The sequence below is a fragment of the Muntiacus reevesi genome, chromosome 3 (assembly GCF_963930625.1).
Source record: "Muntiacus reevesi chromosome 3, mMunRee1.1, whole genome shotgun sequence".
Taxonomy (NCBI): Eukaryota; Metazoa; Chordata; class Mammalia; order Artiodactyla; family Cervidae; genus Muntiacus; species Muntiacus reevesi.
Window position 1 is genome coordinate 13,174,911 of NC_089251.1, and position 26,128 is coordinate 13,201,038.

General features: G+C 45.3%; 1 protein-coding gene across 5 annotated transcripts in view; it reads right to left on the minus strand.

The window, feature by feature from the left end:
* Positions 1 to 3,589: 3,589 nt before the first annotated feature.
* Positions 3,590 to 26,128, minus strand: part of MRRF (mitochondrial ribosome recycling factor) — a 58,038-nt gene continuing 35,499 nt past the window's right edge. For 3 of the 5 annotated variants that reach the window (XM_065928520.1, XM_065928519.1, XM_065928518.1), the window contains exons 6-7: positions 16,704 to 16,863; positions 3,595 to 8,266 (exon numbers count right to left, since the gene is read on the minus strand). In XM_065928520.1, the coding sequence (XP_065784592.1) occupies positions 8,189 to 8,266; positions 16,704 to 16,863 (238 nt within the window). In that variant the 3' untranslated portion in view covers positions 3,595 to 8,188. Of the gene's footprint in view, positions 8,267 to 16,703; positions 16,864 to 26,128 lie in introns of all 5 variants that reach the window. The other 2 variants (XM_065928521.1, XM_065928522.1) reach the window with 1 other exon arrangement.

Consider the following 26,128-nt stretch of genomic DNA (forward strand, 5'->3'; position numbering starts at 1 on the left):
CCAGGCCAGGAATCTGCAGTTGGCATGCTGGACTTCTGGGACAGTAGGGACAGCCCCGCCCTCCCTTAGAACCACCGGCTCTGGCCCCACAATAATTCCACTTATCCACTCTCCAAGTCCTCCCTGGGGAGGCCTCTGTTACTCTTTCCATTAATTGTCTCATTAATGACCCACTGAAGTCAAGTACCCATTGTTCTCCAGGGCAGGGGCAGCCTCGCTGGCTTTCTCCCCCGGGGGGATTTGTAAACGTCTTTCCTTCCCCTGCTTTCCTTTGGCAGGCGAGCTTATCTGTCCCCGCAGCCTGGCCCGGGGCTGCTGCGGCCTCTTCCTTCACCCACACCCTGTGCTGCAGGCCTGGGCCCCCACCCGCAAGGCCGCCTGCCGGGCCCACTCTCCTCTCTGTCTGCCTCACTCAGCCTCCATCTAGGTATTTGTCTCTTTCCATTTTTTTCTTTTTCTTTAAACCGTCACTATTTCTCTCCCCGGATTTCTGTCGCTTTCTCTCTTTGTATTTCTCTAGCTCCCTGTGTCTCTGTCTCTCCTCTCTTTTGGAATACCTGTTAACTGTCTCGCTGTCACCATCAGCTGCTGTCTCTGGGACTGTCTCCTGCTTCTACCTGCTGATCCCCTGCGCCTGTGCATGTGTGCATGCTTGTATCTCTTTGTCTCTTTGATTTTGCCTCCCTCCCTCCCTCCCTCTGGCCCTGCGTGCATCTCTCTGTCTCCCTCTCTGCCTCTGTCTCCCTCTCTCCTCTCTCTGACTCACCTCTCCCTGCCTGCCCCTCCTCCCTCGTGGGACTCTGAACCCTGATGATTGACTATTGTCCTGTTCCAACCCCTGCCTCACCGTCACTGCTTGTTCACCCACCGGGTCCCTGACACCCACACAGGTCAAACCGCCCCCTTCGCTTCTCTCCCTGGTTACAGCTCTGGCTTTGTAGGGATGACAGCGCTGGGGATATCAGCTCTAAGAGTAGGTGAGGTCCTACGACTCCCACTCTTTGAGATTCAAGCAACTGTACAGTTAGAAAAAATGGAGGGGACCAACAGAAGGTGACCAACTTTTTATTTTTCTAAATGAGGATTTTTTTTTTTAGAATCACCAACTTCTTATCGTTCCATTAGAGAAAGAATATGTTAACACCAATAACAGAAGTAGGAAGAGCAAGATGTTAAGAATGCAGTCTTTTAGTTAAATAATTTTGTGGAAACGATTGCTACATTGCTTTTATTTTCCCCCAAATGGGTGAACATGTCAGGGAGCAGCAGGGATTCTCTAGCCATGTTTAAAACCGCTGATCCTGTCTAAGCCTCTCCTTGGGACTCCTGGGGAGGTGGAGGAACCTTTAGCGAGGACACGTGTTAGTCACTCAGTCATGTCCTACTCTTTGCGACCCTATGGACTGTAGCCTGCCAGGCTCCTCTGTCCGTGGAATTCTCCAGGCCAGAATACTGGAGCGGGTTGCCATGCCCTTCTTTGGAAAGGACAAAACTGGGACAGGATCTGTGCGTTCTCTCTGGCCTCTTCAGCACCGCACAAGGCCTTTCCAGCCCCTCTGGTCTCTTAGCTAAAATATCGTATTGAGGGACTTCCCTGGCAATCTGGTGGTTGAGAATCTGCCTTCCAATGCAGGGGACGCAGGTTCGATCCCTGGTCGAGGAACAAATACCCCATATGACGTGGGTGGGGGAGCTGAGCCTGAGTGCCGCGACTACTGAACCTACCGCAACCAGAGAAGCCTCGTGCTGCAACAGAGATACCATGCGCTGCAGCTAAGATCTGATGCAACCAAAGTAATTGACTGATTGATTTTAAAAAATAATGTATTGAGGCAGCCTAGCTAGGGGTCAGACACCAGACTCCCTGTGTTCTAAGTCTCCCTCTGTTCTGCCTCTTGGAACAAGTTAAGTTCACCTGTCTGTGCTTGCTTCCTCTTTCTTAAAAAGAGCAAAATAATAGTTTGTCGAGTTGCCCGGTAGACAGCAAAAGCCCAGGATTTGTTGTTGTTCTCGTCAGCAAAGAGGGGGTGACTTTAGCCGAGGCTGGAGCCTGGAGGGGAGAGAAACCGCATGTGCCCGGCCGCTGGGGGCAGTTGAGAGACCACAACCCAGGCAGGAGTCAGCCTGTGGAGGAGCCACTGTGCTGCAGCCTTTCGGGGCTTGGCTTCCCCAGTGGCTCAGGTGGTGTAGAATCCGCTTTGAATGCAGGAGACCTGGGTTTGATCCCTGGATTGGGAAGATCCCCTGGAGGAGAATTCCATGGACAGAGGAGCCTGGCAGGCTACAGTCCATAGGGTCGCAAAGAGTCAGACACGACTGAGTGACTAAGCGCGCGCGCGCGCACACACGCGCGCGCGCACACACACACGCGCACACACACACACACACACACACACACACACACACACAAGGGCTCATCTAACGGCAGTGTCACTCTGCCTCTGAGGCAGGGCCAGAGACTCCAGCAAGGCCAGGCCGGGACACGTGCCACATCTGTTCTTGGGTTTGTACCCCTCAAAGCGCACCCAGAAAGGAAAGCAGAGTCAGAAATGACAGGACTTATGACTGGATGAACGGGGTGAGGGAGGCGGAACCCAGGTGACTGCCGGTGTCCTGGCTTGGCACCTGAGTGGAGGTGATGCCATTCCCAGAGAAAATGCAGGAGGGGAGCAGGCATGGGGGGATGGGGACGAGCAAGCCAGGTGGGGCCGTGGAGTTGTGGTGCACGAGGAACATTCAAGTGGAGATGCTATCTACACACACGTAGGGCTAGGGGTGAGGGGGAACAGGTAGATCAATACATGGGTTTGGGACTTCTCTGATGGTCCAGGGGTTAAGAATCCGCCTTGCTGTTGATGTATGGCAGAAAGGAAACCAATATTGTAAAGCAATTATCCTTCAATTAAAAGTAAATAAATTTTTTAAAAAATCTGTCTTGCAAAGCAGGGGACATGGGTTCAACCCCTGGTCAGGGAACTAAGATCTCACATATCACTAAGCAACTAAGTCCACACGCTGCAACAAAAGATTCTGTACAACACAAGTTAAGACCCGAGGCAGCCAAATGAATTAAGAAAAAAAAAATTTTTTTTTTAAAGAAATGAATAGGTTAGTGTAAGGAAGGACATGGGACTATGGCTTTTGAAGGCTAGACAGAAATTCTGCCTCCTGTGTGGGGCAGGGATTTAAAGGAGCACACGCCAGGCAAAGAAAATAGCCCAAGAAAAGACATGGAGGTAGAAGAAAGCAGCACAAAATTTCAGAAAAGCTGTCATTCCACTCAGCGTAAGCACTGGCTGCCTTAGCAGGGTAGCTGAGGGTGGTATGTCACAGCTAAAGAGAGGGACTGCAGAAGTTACTGGATGCCAGGGAGAAAGAATTTGACCATAATTCAGCAGCCAATGAGGAGTCATTGAAGGTTTGGGGACAGAAGAATGAAAGGATAAAGGCTACATTTCAGGTTGATCTGACCTAACAGTACAGGCTGGATTAAAACAGAGACCAGAGGAGAGGAAGAGAAGAGACAAGGATCATCACTCATTTGTTCATTCAACAAATAGTAACTTCCTCTCTGCAGAAGCAACCCTTCTCCATCTAATGCTAAGGGTTTCAACACCAAACCAGCTTTTGTTAACACTGCACAGAAAGAAAAAAAGTAAGTGGGTTCTACTAAACCTAACAGTATTATCAATAAATATAAATGAGTTTAAGTCATCTATTGAAAGGAATCTCATACATACAGACAATAGAACATTTTTCAGCATTAAAAAGGAAAGCTATTCTGACACACGCTACATTATGCTAAGTGAAATAAGCTAGTCACAACAAGGCAAATGCTGTGTGATTCCATTTATATGAGGTACTTAGCACAGTTAAATTCACAGAGACAGAAAGTAAATGGTGGCTGCCAAGGGCTGGGAGAGGGAGGGATGGGAGTTGTTTAAGGGACTGAGTTTAAGAGTTTGGAAACTGGTTGCACAGCCATATGAAAGTATTTGACACTCCTAACTCTATATTTAAGGATGGTTAAGAATGCCATATTAAAAATGGCATATTTTATGCAATGTGTGTTCTACTACAATGAAAAATAAAGACAAAAACTCAAAAAGAGTTTTAGAAGGGTTCACAGGATAAAATCTAACTCTATAAAAGATATACACCTAGCACACTGATTCAAAAAGCCTAAAAATAAACGAACGGGGAAGATACACCAAGCAAATGTAAACAAAAAGATTGCAAGGGCTGCGATCTTGATCTATGACAAGATAGAATTCAGACTCCTGGCACTGAATGAGACGGAGAAGGTGTGACTCAAGCTATCTCTGCAGCAAACAACACACCAGCACTTTCACAGAGCAGAAATTACAGGAAATGCAGAGAGAAATAGAAATGCTAATAACAGGAGACTGAAACACATCACTTTCAGTCCAACTCTCATCAAAATACAGAAAATGTAAACAATGTAATCTATGAAATATATTTTCCATATATATATGGATATACATAGATATATATATCCATGTATAGTGTCCATTTCAAAACTTGCACCCCTAAAAATAGAGAATGTACCTGTTTACACACATAATGAAAACTGACCCTTATTGGAGCAAAAGAACTTGCAAAGCTTCGCCCAGTGGTTCCAATGAGATAAAGGATGTATTGATAGAACTTTGAAAACTAAAAAGCACCTAGCCAAATACTATTACTGTGGTTATTATCAGTATTCACTTCTGGATGGTCCTTCTGCTCGCTCCCTGATTCTCCAATAGGTTCTAGAGGAGGAATAAATACGTAATCTTGACTGTCTCTATAAGAGCTACCATTTCTTCACTGTTGTCTATGTGTCAGCCACTGGACTGTTCTGCATGCAGCCCTTTGCTAGAAAGAGTTTTCTAATCATTTTATAAAAGTGAGCTCTCTGCTTCCCTCATATCACCCTCAGGGCCCAGAAACTGCTGGGTACATTCTGAGTCAGTACTTAATGAACACTTAAAAAACTGAAGCGCATTGATCAGGGGCCCCACTTAAAAGTTAGATCTGAATCTCAAACTTCACTCCAGCACTTACTAGTAAGAGCTGTGTGCACCTTTTCTGAACCTTGGTTTTCTAATATGTAATCACAGATAGGAGTCTTACCTACACCAACTAGGACTGTTCAGACATTTAAATGTAGTAACACATGTAAAGCGTTCAGCAATGTACCTGGTTTACAGGAGGGACTTAATAAATGGTAGTCTGAGGCTGACGAGGGCCTCAAAAGAGATCAACTTAGATGAGGGGTTCTTTTTCTCAAAATAAAAAAATAAATAGAAACATCTTCCAACGCAGTTGAAATTATTTTTTAAAATACCATGGGAGTGATAATAAGTTATATTACATCCTTATTATGGAATACTGTAAGGCAATGAAAAAGGGGCTAGAGGGCCATGACATGTTGAGTTTAAAAAAAAAAAAAAAGTCCAGTTTCACAACAAAAACAGAATGGTGCACATCCCTGTTTTTCAAAAAATTACACACACATAGGGAAAGGTCTGGAAGTACATACATCTAATTGTTAAAGGGGAGTATGCAATTCAGAATTTGTAAGAGATGCTTAACTTTTTACCTTCCAGTTTCTTCTGTAATTTCTAACACACACACATACACATACACAAGAAAGAAGAAAAAATAAACAGATAAAGAAGTTCCCAAATTCTCTTTGGCCTGTATTTTTCATGGGACTTTGAAAGCCGTTGAACTGAGTAGAGGACGTGGTTAATTTTTCTGGCAAGTGTCAGAATTTCCATACCTGGGTTTTCTTTGTGAAAGAGAGACTCGAGAAGGGAGGATGAATGGCTCCAGCATCGCTCACTCCTCAGCACATCCACACAGGTAGTTTCCCTCTCGTCCCTGCCACCACGGCAGGCCTGACATGCAGGGCAGCAGAGAAACCCTTTGATAAATGTCAACCGAAATAGAGCAATCAGCTGAAAGCCATTTGCTGAGCCGTCTGACTGCCCTGGGCTCGAGGTTTTCCTTTATTCATTTATCATGATATACGGCTTTGGCCAACATACACACAGGAGAGAAATTGTTGACATGTGGAGCCCAAGTACAGAAAATCTTTCATTTTCCCCCCCGTCTGTTCACCAAATAAGTTTTTGTTTATTTAAAGACTACAGAGGATTTGGCTGTTAAGAACCAAATGCCTTTGGAGTGGAGTTACAACATAATTTATCATTTCCTCTGTTTATTAAAAAATCCTGCATCTTTGAGCAGCACATTTGTAGTGAGTGGGGGATTTCGGCCACTCACGAAAGACTGTTGCAAAGCCCCTGCCATGTGTCTTACCCCCTAAAAAATATCTCCCTTGATTGCTGTTTCTTTCCCTGTCCCTCCCCCTGGCTGACTTCTGACCGTGTGATGGCTACTCGGGGCTGGTGAATGCAGTTGGACTGAGGACAGGTAAGCGGGGCTGCAGACTGTGTTCCCTTCTTTCATCTTTGACCTAACTCTGACCTTGAATCCCACTGGCTGTTGTGCAGCGCGTTCTGCCAGTACAAGCAGAGGGAGAAGCGCAACCTTTATTACCTCTCACAGGGGACAGAGTCTGAGGGGAAGCAAACAGCAGAGAGAATGTGGATGCTGCTTGGCAGGAGTGTAGCCAGGCCCTGCTGCCGCCAGAGAGGGTTCTATTCTAAAGGCAGACATCTGGCAGAACTGGAATAGCCCTTCTACTTTCCGGCCAAGAGACCATAGACAGCAACACAGTCCAGTGACCATGCACCTCTCAAAGACAGGGGCCGTGTCTCCCCCATTTTTTTAGTCCCAGCACAGAGCACAGTACCTGGCGCAAAGTGGGCGCTTCACCGTTTGTGAAGGCAGCAGGGTGCAGTGGGCAGAGCACAGGATTGAGATCAGGCCTCACCGTGACGCCCAGGTCTGCCCGTTGGTAGCTGTGTAATCCCGGGCAAGAAACTGAACCTCTCTGTAAAATGAGGCTGACAATGAAACCCTCTAACACTTTGGGCAAGTTATCTGATATCATCATGTCTTAGTTTTCCTACTTGCAAAATGGGGATAATCTACATCTTGTGAGTTTACTGTGAGGATTAAAAAGATTACCTAGAAGTGTAATGAATCTAGCTCATGACGGCTAGATTATGAATGAATGACTGAATAAATGAACAAACAAAGGGAAAAGAATTACTGGGGGGACAACGTAAGTTAACCTAGTACCCAAAGATGCGCCACAATAAACAACTTGTCCATCAGTAACAGACAGGCCCTGGGGACAGAGATCTCATTACTGAGTAAATGCTGAGGACAGAGGCAAGAGTGAAAAATGACAGAAGAACCGTGTTCAGAGTGCAGAGAAAGGAAAAGCAGCCAGCATTTGTTGAGCAGCTTCTCTGTGCCCTTCATTCACAACACACTGAGTGCTCACTATGTTCCAGACATTATGCCAATGTGTAAGGAAACTAAAAATATACAGACTAGTTATCAAAAAGAATATTGAGGTTCAGATAAAAAAAAGCAGTGGACAGTGCTAGGAGAGCCAACAACAGGCATCCTAGGTTGGGGCAGGGGGAAAGGACACGCTATCCAAGCTGGACCGGCCAGCAAGGAGTGGGAGGACGGTAAGGGGAAAGAGCAAGAGCACTGTTCCGGATGCTTTACACACCGTCCTCGGAGATCATGAATCCAGACCGATCCCATCGTTTCCTTTGTGCTTATTCTTTCCAATTTATTTAGGTTTTACTGTTTGCCGAAAATGGGCCTCTAGCAAAGGTATCCAACACGGGTGAAGGCTCACACTGGCTCAAGCAGAGTTCAAAAGTGGGGACAGGGCCTGACTAATTGTCTGAAAAGGAGGCTCCCGAGATGAGGAGCAGACAGTGGCAAGCCTGCCAATGGTCCTGGCAGCTTGGTGACGTCACGGTCAAGACAAATGGCCCAAGTGAAGGCCTTCTGTCAGCAACAGAGTGTCTCTGAGGACCACCCATGCCAGAAGGGCCAGAGCAGATACAGTGGTCAGGGGACAGGAGGAAGAGAATAAACAGTGTCCCACTGGAGGGCGGTCAGTCACCAGGACTGACAGCTGCGAGGTGACAACCTTCCGTATGGATGGAATAGAGAAGTGCCGATTTGCCACCCGTGGGATCCACTAGGAACTGGGCTCTGGAGCACTGCTGCCCCGGCTGGGCTTTCATCCAAGGAGTTCTTTGGTTTTCACGGCCAGATGCCTGTCTAGCTCGGCAACTGTGTCGTCGGCCATTTGGCTGATCTGTAGAAAAACAAAATGAGACAACCTGGTAACTGGGGCTGAGAAGTGGAGGGGGAGAAACGTTCTGGAACTGTGAAGGTTATCTGGGAAATAATAATGGTGACAAAAGCTCATGTGAATTGCATCCCAGCCAGGCACTGGACTAAGAACTTTGTATATATGCTCTTACTGACTCTGAAGAGGAAGAAATAGACACCACGAGACAGTGTTATGTCCCCATTTCACAGATGAGGAAACTGAGGCAGTTAAAATCATTTGTTCAGGATCCATAGCTGTAAGTAGCAATGACAAGAATTTAATCCTGGGTAGTCTGACTGCAGAGCCCCCAAACAGTTAACAACTATAACAGTACAGAGAAGTCAGTCTAATCTGTCCCTTAATGAAACTCTAGAATTTCCTACACTTCAGACACTCTGCTATATAAGGCCCTCATACCAATTGATAAGGAGAATATTAAGATCCCAATAAACAAGGAGAAAAAAAAAATCTTGAAAAAAGATGAAGTACATCTGGTTAACAAACATGGAAAATTCAATAGACACTGAAGAAATGCAAATTAAACCAAGATATAATTTAGTTATCACAGTTAACAAAATTTGATGTTGCGGTTTTTAATTATAATAGTCAATACCAGAGCTGTAGTGAAATGGATGAACTCACATATCATGGATAGGAATTCAAATTGATGCAAGTGTTCATATCATTTTTAACCCCAAATTCTCTCAACTGGGAAATTATCACATGAATAGAATCTGAGAAAATGTCCTTAAGGTCTACATGCAAAGATATTTATCAAAGCTTATAATCAAAAATAAGAAAACTTAAAATGATAGTATATGTAATTGAATATAGTCATTAAAAAGGGTTAAGACTGTCTACTTCTCATGGAGAGGGTAAAAATACAAATAACATTCCAGTATACATTTCTGACATGTCTGTTTTATAACAAGCATGGATTGCTTTTGTAATCAGAGAAAAAGAAATAATGTTTCAAGATATTATTTATAACATCATGGAAACATGCCCATGTTACCCTTGAATTCAAGAAAAAAGAGAATACAAAATGTGTATATACATAGTAGAAATGATCTCAAATATATTTAAAATATGCATATTTTTAAAAACTAGAAGAAAATGTGTCAAAATATTACTAGTGATTATCTTTTAGTGATGGGAAGACAGGAAATGTATTATTCATGTTGGTATCTGTCACATACAGCATAAAACTTAGTCCATAGCAAGAGCTCAGGAAATATTTCCTAAATGAATAATTATTAGTTTTCTGTGCTTTTCTGTATCCTCCACATTTTCTGTAGGAAACATAAACTCCCTCTAAGAATGAAAAAAGAAACAGTACAACTGAGTGAGTGCTGCAAGCCTGCAGTCCCACGTCTAAGAGGCCTCAGGCAGGAAGCTCTGAAGGCGGCAGTGTGGTCCCCAGTTCTGTGTGCTCAGCGCAGCGGCTGTTTGACATCTTTATTTGCAGACCACAGGCCTTGGCCAGGAACCGGGAAATAAATGCCCTGGAAAGGATAGCAACTAAAAAGGATTTGGAGCAATTGGTCCCAGGCAGGGAGACAGCCAGACTCTTGCCATAGCAACAGCTGCACATTTTGGAGGAGGGGAGAGCAAAGCTCTGGGCCTGCCGGGCACTCTGAACAGGACCAGCTCAGAGGGGCTGCCTGGGATCCTCACTCAGCTGGCACAAGCCCCCGAGAGGCTTCCTGTGCCCCCACCCCAAGCAGCCTCCTTGTGTGGGGTGTGGCGTGGTGCCCAGTAGCCCTCGGCACCCGCATGCAGGTAGCCTGAGACAGCCAGGAACGAGGGCTGCAAGCCTCCTCGGGAAAGATGGAGTCTGAGGACAGAGACTGGGACTAAGGGGTGGAAGGGTACCTGGAGGAACCGGCTGGTAACGTGGTTCTGGCTTCAGTTCTCAGTGGGGTGACAGGATGCCAGTCATTTCCCCACCCTGAGTCTCAGTTTCCATATCTCTCCAATGGGGATGTGAGTCCCTCCCTCAGAAAGGAATTGTGAGGGTTAAATAAGATCATAAATATGCAAGTATGTTTAAACTGGTTATTTGCTATGCAAATATTGCTTGTGTTACTCTGACTTTTACTATCACTTTCTGACTTCTTTTTAAATTAATCAATTAATGAAAATATTTACTAACTCTCTGCCATATTACAGGCACAGAGTGCCCTTGGGGACAGTCCACCTTCAAGTTCTTTTCCATCTTAAAATAACAATGATTAACAACAAGGATACAGACAACAGCATCTATTTACTAAGAGCCCAACACTGGGCTAAAAACTTTACATGCATCACTTCCCATCATGTTCAAAATACAGAAAATACTATTATTATCTCCCTTTGTTCTTGTTCAGTCACTCAGTCCTGTCCCATTCTTTGCAACCTGATGGACTGCAGCACACCAGGCTTCCCTGTCCTTCACCACATCTCGAAACTTGCTCAAACTCATGCCCATTGAGTCAGTGATGCCATCCAACCATCTCGCCCTCTGTTGCCCACTTCTCCTGCCTTCAATCTTTCCCAGCATCAGGTTCTTTTCCAATGAGTCGGCTCTTCCCATCAGGTGGCCAAAGTATTGCAGCTTCAGCATCAGTCCTTCCAATGAATATTCAGGACTGATTATCTTTAGGATTGACTGGTTTGATCTCCTTTTAATATTATTTCACCCGATAGTTGCACAACAGTTCACACTACGCAGAAGTGTTTTGTCCTCTGTGACCTCATTCAGATCCAACAACCTCACATACCTATACCATAAGGCAGATGGGACAGGTATTATCCCCATTTTACAAGACAGTAGACCACGGCATGGCATTTTAACTGACCTGCCCAAGATCACATAAAAAGTCAGTGATGTGACTGAGCCAAGAACTCACCCACCCTGGACTGCCAGTGTGGTGCTGCTACTCCCCTCTGGGAGCCCACAGCACCTGGCCTAGCCCTTCTTCAGTCAAAGGAGGCTGTGCTGGATTCATTAAAACCGTCCAATCCCGTCCCACAGTGAAAGTCACAAGGTTTGGAGAGGAGCAGGATGGACAAATAGGACAAATGACTACTGAAGACCAGCCAGCACACTAGCTGCTTTTAAGTATTCTGTGTCATTTGGTCCTCTTGCCAAATCCTGTGAGACAGGCATTACTGTTTCCCCTTTACAGATGAAGAAACAGGCGCAGGAAGGTGAAGCCATTTGCTGACCTTCAAAGCGGAGACATGAAAGAGCTAGGATTTGAACTCAGGCCAGTCTCCACAGCAGGAGCTCTTTCTATTACGACACACTGCCTCATGAAGATGATAACATCATCAATGTCATCACTGTCATGGTCATGACTGTCATCAACGCTGGCTCCTTATACGTTCAGGATAATGAGAGGCGGAGATGGAAAAGGGGGATGGGAAGAGCCCACCAGACACCCGTAGGGCAGACCTGGGGAGCAGAGCTCAGCACACCCGCAGTGCCGTGGGGTGTGTCTCCCGCCCACTGCCGCGCTCAGCCCAGCCTACCTGCCTGCCTGCCGCCACAGGAGCCCTTCACCCCACGAGCACCCAGCTTCACTTCAGAACGGCTGTGTCTCAGGAAAAGGGAGCAGTGAAAGGATCTTGGCTAGGTTTACTGGGGGTTTCTGCCAAGTGCTTTAATGTTCAGCAGACCCACTTGTAGCAAACTGAAGCAAAGGTGAAACAGCAGGCTGGCAGATGTCAAGAGTCCCAAGTGGGAAGACTCTGGTCCTTCTTCAGCAGAGCTGGCCTGGGTTGGGGGCTGGGAAGGCTGTGGGGGAAGCGGTAGGGGTCAGACATGACCGCGTGGAGAGAACATACCACTGAACCCTTTTATTCTTGTATACAAAAGACGAAACACTTTTATAATACAGCTTTTTAAAAAAATCTGACCGCAAAAGAATTTTGGAAAAAAATTTTAAAAAGAAATTTCACAAAGAAAAAAATAACAATTGTTCATAATCCAAGTGACCACCATTAGTATTTTGAAGTAAATAAGCTGCCAAACTTTTCACATACATGAAACTTAATAATAAGTGTTTTTGCATCTCACCTTAAAAAGAAAACTCACTGTGGCTGAAAGTGTTTTTATGTCTATATAAAGAGTCCAGTGAATGGATGTAAAACAAGCTATTTTCCTACTATCAGAAATTTAGACAGCTTTCAAGTTGTTGTTTTTTTCTCTTCCAGCTGCGCCACGCGGCATGCGTGATCTTAGTTCCCTCACCAGGGATGGAACTTTTGTCCCCTGCAGGGGAAGCATGGAGTCGTAACCACTGGACCGCCAGGGAATTCTCCCCAGCTTTCTATTATACATAATACATCAATGGACAACTCTGTAGATAAGATTCTTGATAACTTATTTTGGATAAATCCCTAAGTCGATAAATCAGAAATGCATAGGTATATTATCATCTAGAAAGGTTTATGGATTTATAGAAACAACAAATCTTTTCTGTGGAATGTGGAAGTAAAAGCAATACTTCCAAGGTAAGCAACACTTTACGTTCACATCAAAAATGCTAGGTTCAAATGTCAAGGATTAGAAAAGGCCAAGAATTTTTAAAATACACATATTCTAAACACCCTGCTAGTGATTTAGACAGTACAAAACAAGAACCTTAAAAATATGCATTTTCCTTGTGCTATAATTCCACACATGAGACTCTATCCTAGGGGAAGTCATCTCAACAAAGATCTATGTATAAAAACATTCACTGCAACCTTATTTATAATAACAAAAAAGTTTAAACAAACTAAATGTCCAAAAAGAGGGCTTATGAAAGTGAATTACAGTATAACCACAAGATGGACTATTTTGCAACCATCAGAGTGTGGCTGTTTACAAAGAGTTTTTTAAGAAGAAAATGCTAATAATCTTAATGCTAAACAGAAAATAAAAAACTGGATAGAAAGTTGATCATTTTAAAAACTATGTAGTTAAGTTCCCAAGTTTCCCTGGCAGTCCAGAGGTTAAGACTCCGCACTGCCAATGCAGGGGGTGTGGGTTTGATCCCTGGTCAGGGAACTAAGATATCACATGCTGCCCAGCAGGGTCAAACAACTGAAAAATAAATACAACAAATAAAGGATATATTAATAAGTAAACTACCAAATTTTTTTTTAAAAACTATGTAGTTAAAAAAGGGGAAAAGGAGAAATATCCCCAAATCCAGGACTATAGGGTAAATTTTCCCCATTTTTAAAGTCCTCTGAATTCTCTACATTTTCTACAATGAACCGACACTGCTTTGATAATCAGAAACAAAATTTAAAAATACATTATAAAAGCTTTTTGATAAAGCAGAAATTAGTTCCTGTCCTGCTTAAACAAATTAATAAATAACAATAAATAAGCACACCCAAAACTCCAGATTGATGCCTTCTATTGGGGAAACAAGAAAAAAATGAAGTGTGCTCATGGCTGTCTCCTGAATATTTTCTTACCCAAACTTTTAACCATATGACAATAATTAAAGTTATTAACAACAATGGCAAGAGCTAACATTTAAGTGATAATATCTTAAATAATAAAGATTAATGCACTGGATGTATCATGTTAATACTACATATAGCATGACCTTTTTTCTTGTAATATTCCATATATGTTTACAGAGATAACCTGAAGGCCTACACCGAAAATGTGAGGGGACTGAAAAAGGGTTAAAGGAGGGGTCAATGTGTATGGTGATGGATGGAAACTAAACTTCTGGTGATGAACATACTGTAGTGTATACAGAAGTTGAAAAAGAATGTTGTAGAATAATGTATACATGAAATATACAGTGTTATAAATTAACGCTACTTGAATAATTTTTTTTTCTTAAAGTACAAGAAGACATTTTAAAAAAACAAGTGTAGGTTATGTGATCGTTCTTCCTTTTCCAAGGAGCATGGGCTCTAGTCCCTGAGGCAGAGGCCCAGACTTGCTGAGAGAGTGCCTGAAAGGCATCAGAGGTTACAGGCTCACCACCGGAAAGCAACGAAAAGGCCAAGTGTCTGCTACAGCGATGAAATCCCCTGGGAGATGGACAAGGAGCTGGCCCAGCTGGACTCTTACAAGGCCTAGTGAGTGCTCAGAAGAGGCCAGGCTGGTCTACAAGTCTCTGTGAGCTAATGCAGGGAAAAACGAGACCACAGGGCGGGCAGGAGGCGAGCCCTGCGGGGCTCAGTGTCAGACGCTCGCACTGTGCTTCTAGCATCCCCAGAGCATCCCTTCATAGCGGGAATTCCAAGCCCCTTTTCACAGAAGAAACAGGCTCCAAGAACTTGCCCGAGGTCCCGTGACACTGAGTGTAGAGCCCCTCGCTAACCCGGAGCCACGACAGGGGTGCACTGCCATGCTTCCGCGTCACCACCTCTTCCATGTCTCCTTGTCTGGGGAGCCTTCCAAAAATACACATTCCTGCGCAGACCTACCGAATCAGAAAATGTAGGAGGCCCAGACATTCATCTAAAATTCTTCCCTGAGTAACTGTTGGGCCTGCTCTATGACTAGCATTCTGTTAGTCTAAGAGGAAGGAATAGTCAATTGAAGGGGTCCTCATGACCCCCTAACGACTCTCCTGGCCTCCCCGTCTTTCCTCTTTATGCCCTTTCCTGCCCACACTCCTGTTCAATCTTCGTAACATAATGCTTTTATCGTGGATGATGGAGGCTTTGGGACAGCCCCTTAGAATGCTTATAAGCTAAACATTCTGTCTCCTCAATACTGGTAAATCATCTGTCTTTTTTTTTTAATCTTTCTGTCTTAATTACACGGGTATCACACAAGTTCAGGCCATCATCATTTCCTGGCTGGATTCCTGCAGCAGCCTCCCAACTTCCAGTTATGCCCCTTACAATCTGGTTTCCACCCAGCCACCACAGTCAACCTTCAAACACAAGTGTGATGCTCTGCTGAAAAATAATGCTCTGAAAAAATAATCATTCAAGGGAGTCACTGCATCAGAATCACCTGGGGAGCATTTTAAAATGCAGTACCCTAGGCCCCACCCCTGACTTGCTGACTGAATCTCTGGGAGCAGGGGTCCCATATAACCATATTTTTATTAGCTCCTCGAGTGACTCTAATGCGCAACAGATTAGATTATTGCTCAAGAAGTATTCACCCCGTCCCCCAGACCTCCATGAACATGTATACTTCCCTTCCACAGTGATATTAGGCTTGGCACATGAGATTTCCCTGGCCAGTGGAATGTGAAAAGAGCAGGTGCTTAAAATGTACTTGAGTAGCTTACGCTCTTGCCATCTGCTGTTGCCGTGAAAAGATGCCCTGAGAAGCTTGTTGACTCCAGAAGGTTGAGAGAGATGTAGAGCTGACTTTAAGCCCCAAGATCTGAGAAGGTGCATGCTAAGTCACTTCAGTTGTGTCCGACTCTGTGCGATGCTATGGACTGTAGCTTGCCAGCTGTCCATAAGATTCTCCAGGCAAGAATACTGGAGTGTGTTGCCATTTCCTTCTCCAGGGGATCTCCCCAACCCAGGGCTCAAACCTGCATCTCTTGCATCTCCTGCATTGGCAGGCGGGTTCTTTACCACTAGAGTCACCTGAGAAGTCCCAATGGCTGAGCCACATTGAGCTCAGCCTAGAAGAGCTACCTCCCAGCTGACCCACAGAGACAGGAGTAAGAAAATGCTTGAAATACACATCACTGAATTTCGAGGTAGTATGTTATGCAGCATCAGTGTGGCCACGAATGACCAATAAAGATGCAGAGCCAACACGGGAACCTCTGGACATGTTAAAGTTCAAACTCCTCAGCCTGGTACAGGAGACCCGCAGTAAGCTGGCCACTGTCACCTCTGCCCTTTCCCTATGTCATCCTGGCTCCAAGCCACAGTCATCTCACTGAAAAGTGCCCTTTCCCATCACCACACCTTTGTACATGCTGTTACCCGTTCCCCCTCGTCTCTGTTTCGCTCCAGTCGCTCCTTTAAGACTTGTTCAAGTGCCCTCACTCAGCACACTAAAAACAGGGCCAGGTCCTCACTTCTCAGCACCCAGACAACCATGCACAGACAGGAGAGCCCTGGAGTACAGGCTCTGAGATCAGTCTGCTGGCTTGGGTCCTACGGCTACCACTGACCAGCAGTGTGACCTTGGGCAAGTGACCTCCCTCCTGTGAACCTCAGTTTCCTCACCACCCACCCACCTCTCTTTGCAGTGATGGGGATAAATTAAGTGTTGTAAAGTGCTCAGGTTAGAGCCTGGATAAGGTCAGCAGCTTCCTCTCCCCTCCTCTGTATTCCCAGGGTCCAGCACAGGGCCAGGTCCAGGACAGACTCGGCCAATGCCAATCATGTCAGTGAAAGAACTGGGAGTACTGTTTTCCTTTTCTTCACTTCAGATGTGAACAATGATTTTCTGGGTCAGATATGTAAATATGACATCTGTTGGCAACAGTACCTGTTTCTCTATGAGCCTAATGGTGTCCTCGGAGGCCTTGTCCTTTGATTTCTTCACCTTATTTATTGCGTTGGTACGAACCTTCCGTAAAGAGTCTTTGGCCTTGTTCGTGTTCTGTTTAGCCAGCTTCACCAGCATTTCTCTGTGCTCCCGGGTTACTCTGATAAAAAACAAACAAAAAAAGTTCAATAAAATCATCCCATGTACAAACTGCCTGCCAAGAATTCAACATCACTTTATGCACTAGCTCAGCAGTTTATAACTATACTCTCTGTCGGTAGAAGATCTTCACATTCCTGACACACACCCAGGAGGGTGCTCAGGGTCAAGGAAGGTTCCTGGTGAGATAACTGAGGACAGTCAGTAAGCGTGCTGCTTAAAATCATGAGCCAGAGAGTCTAGGCAGCCCTGAAGTTAAGTCCTGGCCATGCCTCTTACTGGATGTATAACTGACTTCCCTTCCTCAGGGTTCCCATCTGTATAATGGGATTGTCAGTACCTGACTTAAAGGGGTGGTGTGAAGATTATAGGATGGTCTGTGTAACTTGTTTAACATTGACCCTGGCACATTTTAAAACAAAGCAACTATTAGCTGTAATTCCACCCCTTTCTCTCCGACTACAGAAAAAAACGCCAATGAATGAGATGCTACAGAAACAGCATCATCTCTATACCTCTAAATCATCCAAAACAAATAAGTAGTAACCTTCAGAATCTTAACTATTATTATGACAAATTACTTGTGAATCGCTTTAGCATTGACCCAGACACAACACATGAGAATACTGTACCATTTAACTTCCTTAAAGTACCCATGAGAGTGTCTGGCATATTAAACATGCTTAATAAATGTCAGTTATTTTAACTACTAATGTCCTTATCATAATAACAACCGTGAGCACACTGAAGGCCTATTATAAATCCCTGGGACAGGCACTCTAGAACTTTTTGTAAGCTGACCCTTACAATTGTATGAAGCAGTTATTATTCCTATTTTACACTTAATCATCGCAAAAGGCACATGTTTGTCCCGTCTTGGTTTCTTGCTCGTGTGCACACTACTACCTGTCAGGACCAGAATGCTGGTTGTACGCCAAGCGAGCTACGATGAAGGTGACAGACCTCTGTCCTGCTCTGAGGGAGCTTAGCTAGGCCGAGAGCTAAGTAAAGAGACTTCTACAATAGAGCATGTCTGTGTTTGGGGAGTGGTCAGTTGGGGGAGGGAAGACTTTCCTGAGGAAACAATATCTGAGTGTGGCTGTCATTAGGTTTGTTCACTGGTATTCTGATTCTTATTCCTTCCGGTAGGAATGCACTTCCTGTCCCCTCTGAAGTTTGGTGTGGCTGCACAACTTGCTTTGGCCAATGAGATGTGAGCAGAATGGGTGTCACCATTATGAGCTCGCATGCACCCTACCCCATTTGTTCCTGCTGGCTGCAGTGCAAGTTGAGAGGGAACTTCCATCAGTTTGGATCCCAGAGAGACAATGGTGAACAGTGCCCCACTTGGCATGAACGAGAAATGTTTCTGTTGTTTGAGCCATGGAAATTTGGGGGACTACTCGTTACTACAGCACTGCTCATCCTATCCAGACTAATAGCCCAAAAGGATCTAAAGAATACATGCGAATTGCCAGTATTGGTAGGGATTTCCAGGAGGAAGAAAAAGCATGCACAAAGGCTTTAGGTTACCATGAGATTGTGGTCAAATGAAGAACCAAATGGAGCAGAGATAACAAAGAAGGGAGTAACAGGAAAAGAGGCTGGCAAGCCGTATCATAGAGGGTCTTTTAAGATCATAAACTCCATTTTAGGGATGAAAAAGTTTGGTATCTTACACAAAGCCAAACCTATGTTGGCCTGCTTCAAAAGCCAATAGTGTCAGTATGAAAAAAGTCTCTGCCTCCTGAATTCTGAACTGGACATCACTGGCATATGGTTCCTGACCCTTAAGTCAACATGGTTCTGACTTGTGAAGGATAATCCCAAATCCTGGGTATAAGTGTTCCATGTGCAACAGTGACAAATAGGAGTTAAAGATTTAGTGCCATTTACCTAGTACTTTTTCTCTGATAGGATGAGAAAAAAATGAAAGAATTTTGAAACAGGACAAGCTGTGAAGATAAAGTGGACAGCTGAGTGATAAATAAATTCTTCTGGATCCAACTATTTGAATTCACAAAAATTCTCAAATTCTCAAAATATTCTCAAAATGAATATAATCCTGACTCCTACCAGTATTAAACCCCTCAATGCTAGGTGAGTACTTTATTACCTCACTGAACCTCACAACTCATCAAACCAGATTCTAAAACCCCCATTTTCCAATGAGGAAACTGAGGTACACAGGCATTAAGTAACTAGCCTGTGGGCTTGAGTGACAGAACTGAGATTCAAATCCAGATCTTTCCAGGCTGTATTCTTCCCCCTACTCCAGGCTGCCTACCCTTGAAGTCTATTTCAAATAAATTATGTGCTGCTGCCATTACTTCTGCTTCCAGGCAGAAAGCTTTTTTCAAAGTCAGTAATATGAATCTTGGGACTGAAAAGGACAAAACCACCATGTCAGGAGTTTAGGGATTTGGATCAGATCTTGTTACTTTTATGGTTTTTAATTCATTGAAGAAAAATCATGCTGACATGTTTAGGTCTCTTTTTTGTTCTGCCAAAGCATATGTCAGTATAAGGAAGGAACAGGAAAATTAAAACTTGATCCGCTGATTCAAAAAACTTAATCCTGCTGAAACACTAGGAGGGGCAGAAAATAAATGAATCTAAGTCTGTAAGAAACCTCTTAAACTTCTTTACAGAGAAGTATTTCAATCTAACATTTCATATATAATTTGAAATAGCTTGCTTTTTAGACAATCTTCAAAAAAATAAAAAAATGTATTTTACTACACTGTTATATTTTACATGGAGAAAAAAAAATCACATGTTCAAAATTATACACATTGGGACTCAAAAAATCTTGAGAGTAAATGGCTACATAAAGAAAACAAAATCATAATATATGTAATTTGGCCTTAATAAAGTATTTTTTATATTTATCAATGAAAATGTGACACTATGACACTATTGACACCAGTTTCCACATGTTGTAGTATTTAATTATTGACATTGACAAAAATATGTCAGTTTCAGATGCAAATACAGAGGCAATAATCTAAGAAAGTGGGGGGGTACAGTGAGGGTGGGGGGTACAGGAAGGGTGTGGGGGTGTACAGTGAGGTTGTGTGGGGGGGTACAGTCAGGGTCCGGGGGAGAAGGGAGGAGAGGGAGGGGATGCCAGGCAGAGAAGTGCTGAGAGGAAGCAAGGCATCTGCATGCTGGTTCAGGGTGACGCTGAGCTGAACGAATCCAAAATACAAGATTGGAAGCAGTCAGGGTAATGGAAAGGCTCGATTCTGAAGTACAGTCAGACCTGTTTTATTCCTGTATCTATCACTCAGAAGCTGACTGTCCTCAGGCAAGCTACTTAATCTCTCTCCACCTCAGTTTCTTCATCTCTGAAGTGAAGATAATGAAAACACCTTGTCCGGGGGGTTGGGAGAAGCACACACGATGTATATAAAGTACCAGTAAAGACAGCAGCATATAGTAGTAGCCTTGAATAAATGATAGCGTCTATGAATGTTTTAATCAAACACACTTAATTACTTCCTCATGAAACAACGAGGGCACATCTGTTTTAGAAAAGAAACATACTCTATTATGGAAATATTGTAATGCCTTTCCAAACCAGTGATTAATACATCTGATCATCTCCATCTCGCATTCACGGGGTTCTGTGAGCTCAGGCTAGTTGTATTTCAGGCTCTGGGCTCAGCCGGTTGGTTCTGAGCACCCGCTCTGCACTTGGCCTGCATTCACTCATCAAGCATTGGCGGGAGCCCCAGTGTTCACTGCCAGATCCCGGGCCGGGCTGAGGAGCGCCAGAGACGAGGGAGGCCTGGTCCAACTTCTCCATAGGCTCAGCCCAGCAGCGCAGACAGACTCATCAACCACTGCTGAGGAAGAGCACTGCTGGGACGGAGGGACAGGCTTTCTGCAGGAGGAAGGAGGACGTGGAGCGCACAGCTCGTTCTGCTGTGAGGTTTGGGAAGCGCCCTAGAGATGCATAGTGACTCACTGGCTGCAGAATAAAGGACAGGCCGCTCCAGGCAGAAGCATGGTAGGAGATATGCTGGCAGGAAGGCGTGAGGCTGAAAAAGGGGCAGCAAATTCGTTCTGAAGACCTGAGGTTTTCACATTCTTCTTTAGCCATAAAACTCTGATTCAAAGAAAACCAAGGCAGACATCCCATTTATATAAGAGAGAGAAACTGAGTTCTCTCTGTTAATGAGGGGAAGGGCGCTAGCAGAGAGGAAGGTGCTCCATCCCACCCTGACACCCCTCCACTTCTGCACCTGCCATGTACAGGCTGAGTAACCTTAGGCAAGTGATTTAAACTCTCTGAGCCCTGGTCCTCTCATCTGGAAATAGGGACTGAAAATAAACAAACAGAAAGCCCCAGCCTCTACCTTTCAGAGTGCTGGTGAGGATAAGATGAGATAATATATGGAAAGTGAACAGTACAAAGCATGGTAGGAAATAAACAATCAGACAACGTAAGCTGCCTTTGTGGCTACTGTTGTTCATGTTTGGTAACTATAGTGTGTATGTGCATGCTCAGTCATGTCTGACTTTTTGTGACCCCATGGACTACCACCCACCAGGCATCTCTGTCCATGGGATTTTCTAGGCAAGAATACTGGAGAGGGTTGCCATTTACTCCTCCAGAGGATCTTCCCAACCCAGGGATGGAACCTGCATCTCCTGCATTGGCAGTTGAAGTCTTTACCACTGAGCTCCCATGGGAAGCCAGATGGTAACTACAGAGGTATCTTCAAATAATGAAGAATTTATTCAAGTTTTTACCAAATGAGAAATGACAGGGCAAATAATCGAGGCTCCAGCAAGATGATTTTTTTGAGATCTGATTAGTAATTTAACATTTCTTTTTCTGGTATTCATTCATTCACTTAGTTTACAGTTTCATTCAGCATCTATTTACCGGGCACCTGTTGTGTTCCATCCACTAAGTCAGAGTGGATTTACAGTCTGGCAAGGAAGGCAGGCATTAAACAAACACATACACAGTTAATCAATAAGTTACAGTGGTAAGAACCATGATAAAGACATGAAGAGCTCTATGAAAATAATAAGCAGGAGGCCGACCATACTCTCCCGTGGGACTCCAGAAGAAAATGTGAAGATATTTATGTTAAGGGATATTTAAGTTCAGATGAGTAAGAGTGGAGAAGCTAGGCGAAGGTCATTCCCACCAGAGCAAACGGTCCAGGTAAAATAAAGGCCTTTTTCCAGGTGAGGAGGGTCCCGCTCTTGGGGAACTGAAAAAAGGCAGTGTCGCTGCAGCACAGAAAGCAGAGGAGAAGGACTACACCAGAGAGGAGGCTGGTGGGCCTGGCAAGGGCAAGACTAGCACACAGGCCCTTCAATGCCGCATTCTGGCTCAGCAGATCCACTGATGGATGAATGGACATGTACACTGGGTAGATACACACAGTGGAATATGATTCAGCCTTAAAAAGGCAAGAGAATTCTGCTACAACATGTATAAACCTTTAAAAGATCATGCTAAATGAAATAAGCTAGACTCAACAGAACAAATATTATATGATTCTACTTATATGATGTACCTAGTATAGTTAAATTCACAGACACAGGAAGTAACACAGAGATTACCAGGGACCTGGGGGATCTGGGAATGGGGACTATTGCTTTCAATGGGTACAGAGTTTCAGTTTCACAAGATGAAAAGAGTTCTGGAGATTGTACAATAGTGTAAATGTACTTAATATCACTGAGCTGTACATTTAAAAATAACCGAAACAGCAGATTTTTTTTCCATTTATTTTTATTAGTTGGAGGCTAATTACTTTACAATATTGTAGTGGTTTTTGCCATACATTGACATGAATCAGCCATGGATTTACTTGTGTTCCCCATCCTGGACCCCCCTCCCACCTCCCTCCCCATCCCATCCCTCTGGGTCATCCCAGTGCACTAGCCCCGAGCACTTGTCTCATGCATCCAAACTGGACTGGCGATCTGTGAAACGGCATATTTTTAAGGCAAGAATACTGGAGTGGATTGCCATTCCCTTCTCCAGAGGATCTTCCCGACCCAGGGATTGAACCCTGGTCTCCTGCATTGTAGGCAGATTCTTCACCACTTGAGCTATAGGGGAGTCCTATGTATATCTCACCACAAAAAAAAAAAAGAGAGAGAGAGAAGACTGCTTCTAAGACCAACAGAGAATATCACAGATGTCTGAGCGAAGCAGAAGTGAGATCAGACTTGGATTTGTGCAGAAACCAAGGTACCAACCAGTCTAAGCGTAAGGCAAGAGTCTGCCCAGAAGCAGCAGCCTCCCGGGTGAGTGATGAAGAGAGCAGCCTTTTCCGCTGGGGTCAGAGATCCTCCCGACTTACGGCAGGGCTTCAGCTGAGCTGGCAGGGTCACACTTTGTTTGTACAAACCCCACCAGGCGGGTCTTCCAGGAACATCCTGGATGGGGGCCTTCCTGCAGAACTCCTTGAGTGTGTTCCCATGAACAATAAGCTGAGAGGCATGCCCTGCCAGCAACTCACACAGCAGATACTGAAATGATACTTCCTATGCCTTCAACGAGAACGGGACATGTGCAAAGACACTCACCAGGGGTACAGCAGAGGGAGCTATGCTCAGCGTGGCAACTGTGGTAAAAACCAGTTATAAGACGTCAGACTTCAAAAGGCTCCTTGGTCACTTAGAGGGGACTTAAAAAGGGAGAAAGGATGTGCTTCAGAGCCAGGAAGACCTAAGCTGGCATCCCTGCTTTGCCACTTGTTAGCTTCAGAACCGTGAGCATGCTGTTGGAGTTCTCTAGACCCAGTCTCCTCGCATGTAGGGGAGGAGTAAGAATATTACTAAGAGGACGGGAGCAAGGAGCACATGAGTTGACGGTGGCACGGGCTCAGCACACCGCCGGTGTGCACACGCTCCAGCGCACGCAGCGCAGCCGCTTTCCTATTCCAACTGCAGAATCTCCGAGGCTGCGGGACCACAGGATGTGCGCAGTCGGGGAGAAAGCGGTCAGAGAGGATTGAGTCACTGAGCAGCTGGTGAGTGAGCTGCCGGGGGGCAGGATGGGAAGAGAGGAGAGTGGGCCTGGGGGCCGCGGGAGACGGGAGCTGGGCGTCAGAGAAGCACGGGACAGGCTAAGGGAGAAGAAGGGAGACGCACTTCCAGGGAACAAACAGCCCACGTAAACACATCTCTGATGGCTCCAGAGAGAACCCCTGATGCCCGCCTCCGCGATGGGCTGCCTCCCCACACAGCAGCATCGGCCTGCAATCAGCAGCAGTCGCAGGCCCTGTTTTATTGTTCGCTGGTGGGCGCTGCCCGATGCCATGGGGCTGCTGGCCCTGAAGGAAATGTTTTTGTTTGTGTAGTACTGCCAGACTTCCTACACTCCTAGGGACACGATTCTCCCTCCCCTCTCTCCTAGGCAGCCCCCAATGCATACTGCACCCCACCCACAGCTCACCAGCCAGTCTAACAGGCACTAATGTGTCTCATAAAGTGTCCTTCTAGCCCAAAGAAAATCATACACACACTTTGGAAGGACTTCTACCATCAGCAGTACCATCGATTTTCTCTGGGGAAATATAACTAGGCACCTGCTTTCAAAGGTCTGTCCTGTGACCGAGGCTTGGCTAAGCAGATATGCCACCTTGAAATACAGCCCAGCACGATGAAAAGAGGGAGGAAGTTGAGGTCAGGGGCACAGCTCCACATTCCCAGCTGAGTGATCAAGATGCAGTCACTCGTTTTTTTCCTTCCCTGTCACCCAAAGGTTGGAAACCCAAGTCCAGGGATTCAAGGAGGTAACTCTCCCTTCTGCTCTCATGTACAGGATAACACAGCTGTGGTGGCCAAGGCTGACTGATATCCACCTCAAGCTCTGCCACTTCAAGGCTGGGTAGCTGTGTACGATTAGCTTTTCCTCCCCAGATCACAAGGAAGCATTCACAAAAACAGTCTCTGAAGCCACACAACCAGAATTTGAGGCTCCAGATCTATCACTAGTCATATGGCCCTGGGCAAGTCATTTCACTTCTTTGCCTCAGTGTTCTCAGCTGTCAAATGTGTATAATACTACTAAGTTAATGAGATTGTTGCAAGGATTAAGAGAGTTACTAAATGTGCTGGGCACGGGGACATGCCCAATAAACACTATCTGTTGTTTTCTTACCTGTAAATGGGGGTGGGGTGGGAGGAGTAATAAAAATGTTACTCTTCTTCTTCCACAGTCAGGACCAAATGAGAGATGATGGTTGAAGAATTCTGCATACATGGGTACTAACGGTTTTAAAAGCTGTTTGTCAGATTAGTAATAAAAATAACAGTGAAGTTTCCCACTGAGAGATCAGAGCAAGTGGCTACAGGTCCAGGGTCTAAGAAAGACGCCCGTCCTTCCCCTCACTCACCATGTGACACTGGGCACACACAACTCCCTTCCCCTGTGACCCGGCATCCTCAGGCGTGAATAGGGGAAATAACACTCCTACCTCTGAAGACTGTTATGAATATCGTAGTTCATATACAAATAGCACCGGGCACAGCAGCGGGCACCCTGGGCCATTACTGTCCTTACTACATCCTAGGTCCTGTCCCCGAGCTAGGGATATAGCAAGGGACAGAACAGATGAAGCACCCCTAAGTCACACTGGAGTGAAGGAGAGAGAGGGCACCTGCAACTCTGTAAGCCGACACTTAGGTGCTACGAAGAAAAGAAAGCAGGACCGGGAGAGAAGGCGGAGCCTTACCGTGAGGACAGTAAGGGCTCACCCATAACTGCCGCGCCCTCTGGCTGCAGCCCATCTGCTCCCCTTCTATCAGAGTAACAGTGACAAACACTTGCCGCGCTCTTTCCACGTGCCAGGCTCTGAGGGGACGCGTGAGGGGACACTCACTGAGTGAACTTTTGCATCATTCCTGTGATATTACTGGTCTTATTACCTGGTTTCTGAAGATTAGAAAAACAGAGGCTCAGACAGATCAAGTAACCTGCCCAAGGCCACACAGGTTCCTGGAAGACCTGGGATCTGAGCCCAGTGCAGCCTCACTCATGAATCCCAGGCCCCCCTGCTGGTGCTAGACAAACCTAAGCCACTCTTCTTACCAGCAGCAGTGACGCGGACACTCCTTCACCAAGACCTGCTTAGACGGAGTTCACTGCTACTCCTCCAGCTCCTCTATGAGCCCAAACACAGTGGGGAGAAAGGAGGAGGGCGTCCCTAGAGGTCGGCCATGGAACGGTGATCTGACCTCAGGCGGCCAACTGCCGGGTCTTGTCAGCAGGCGCAGGACACAAA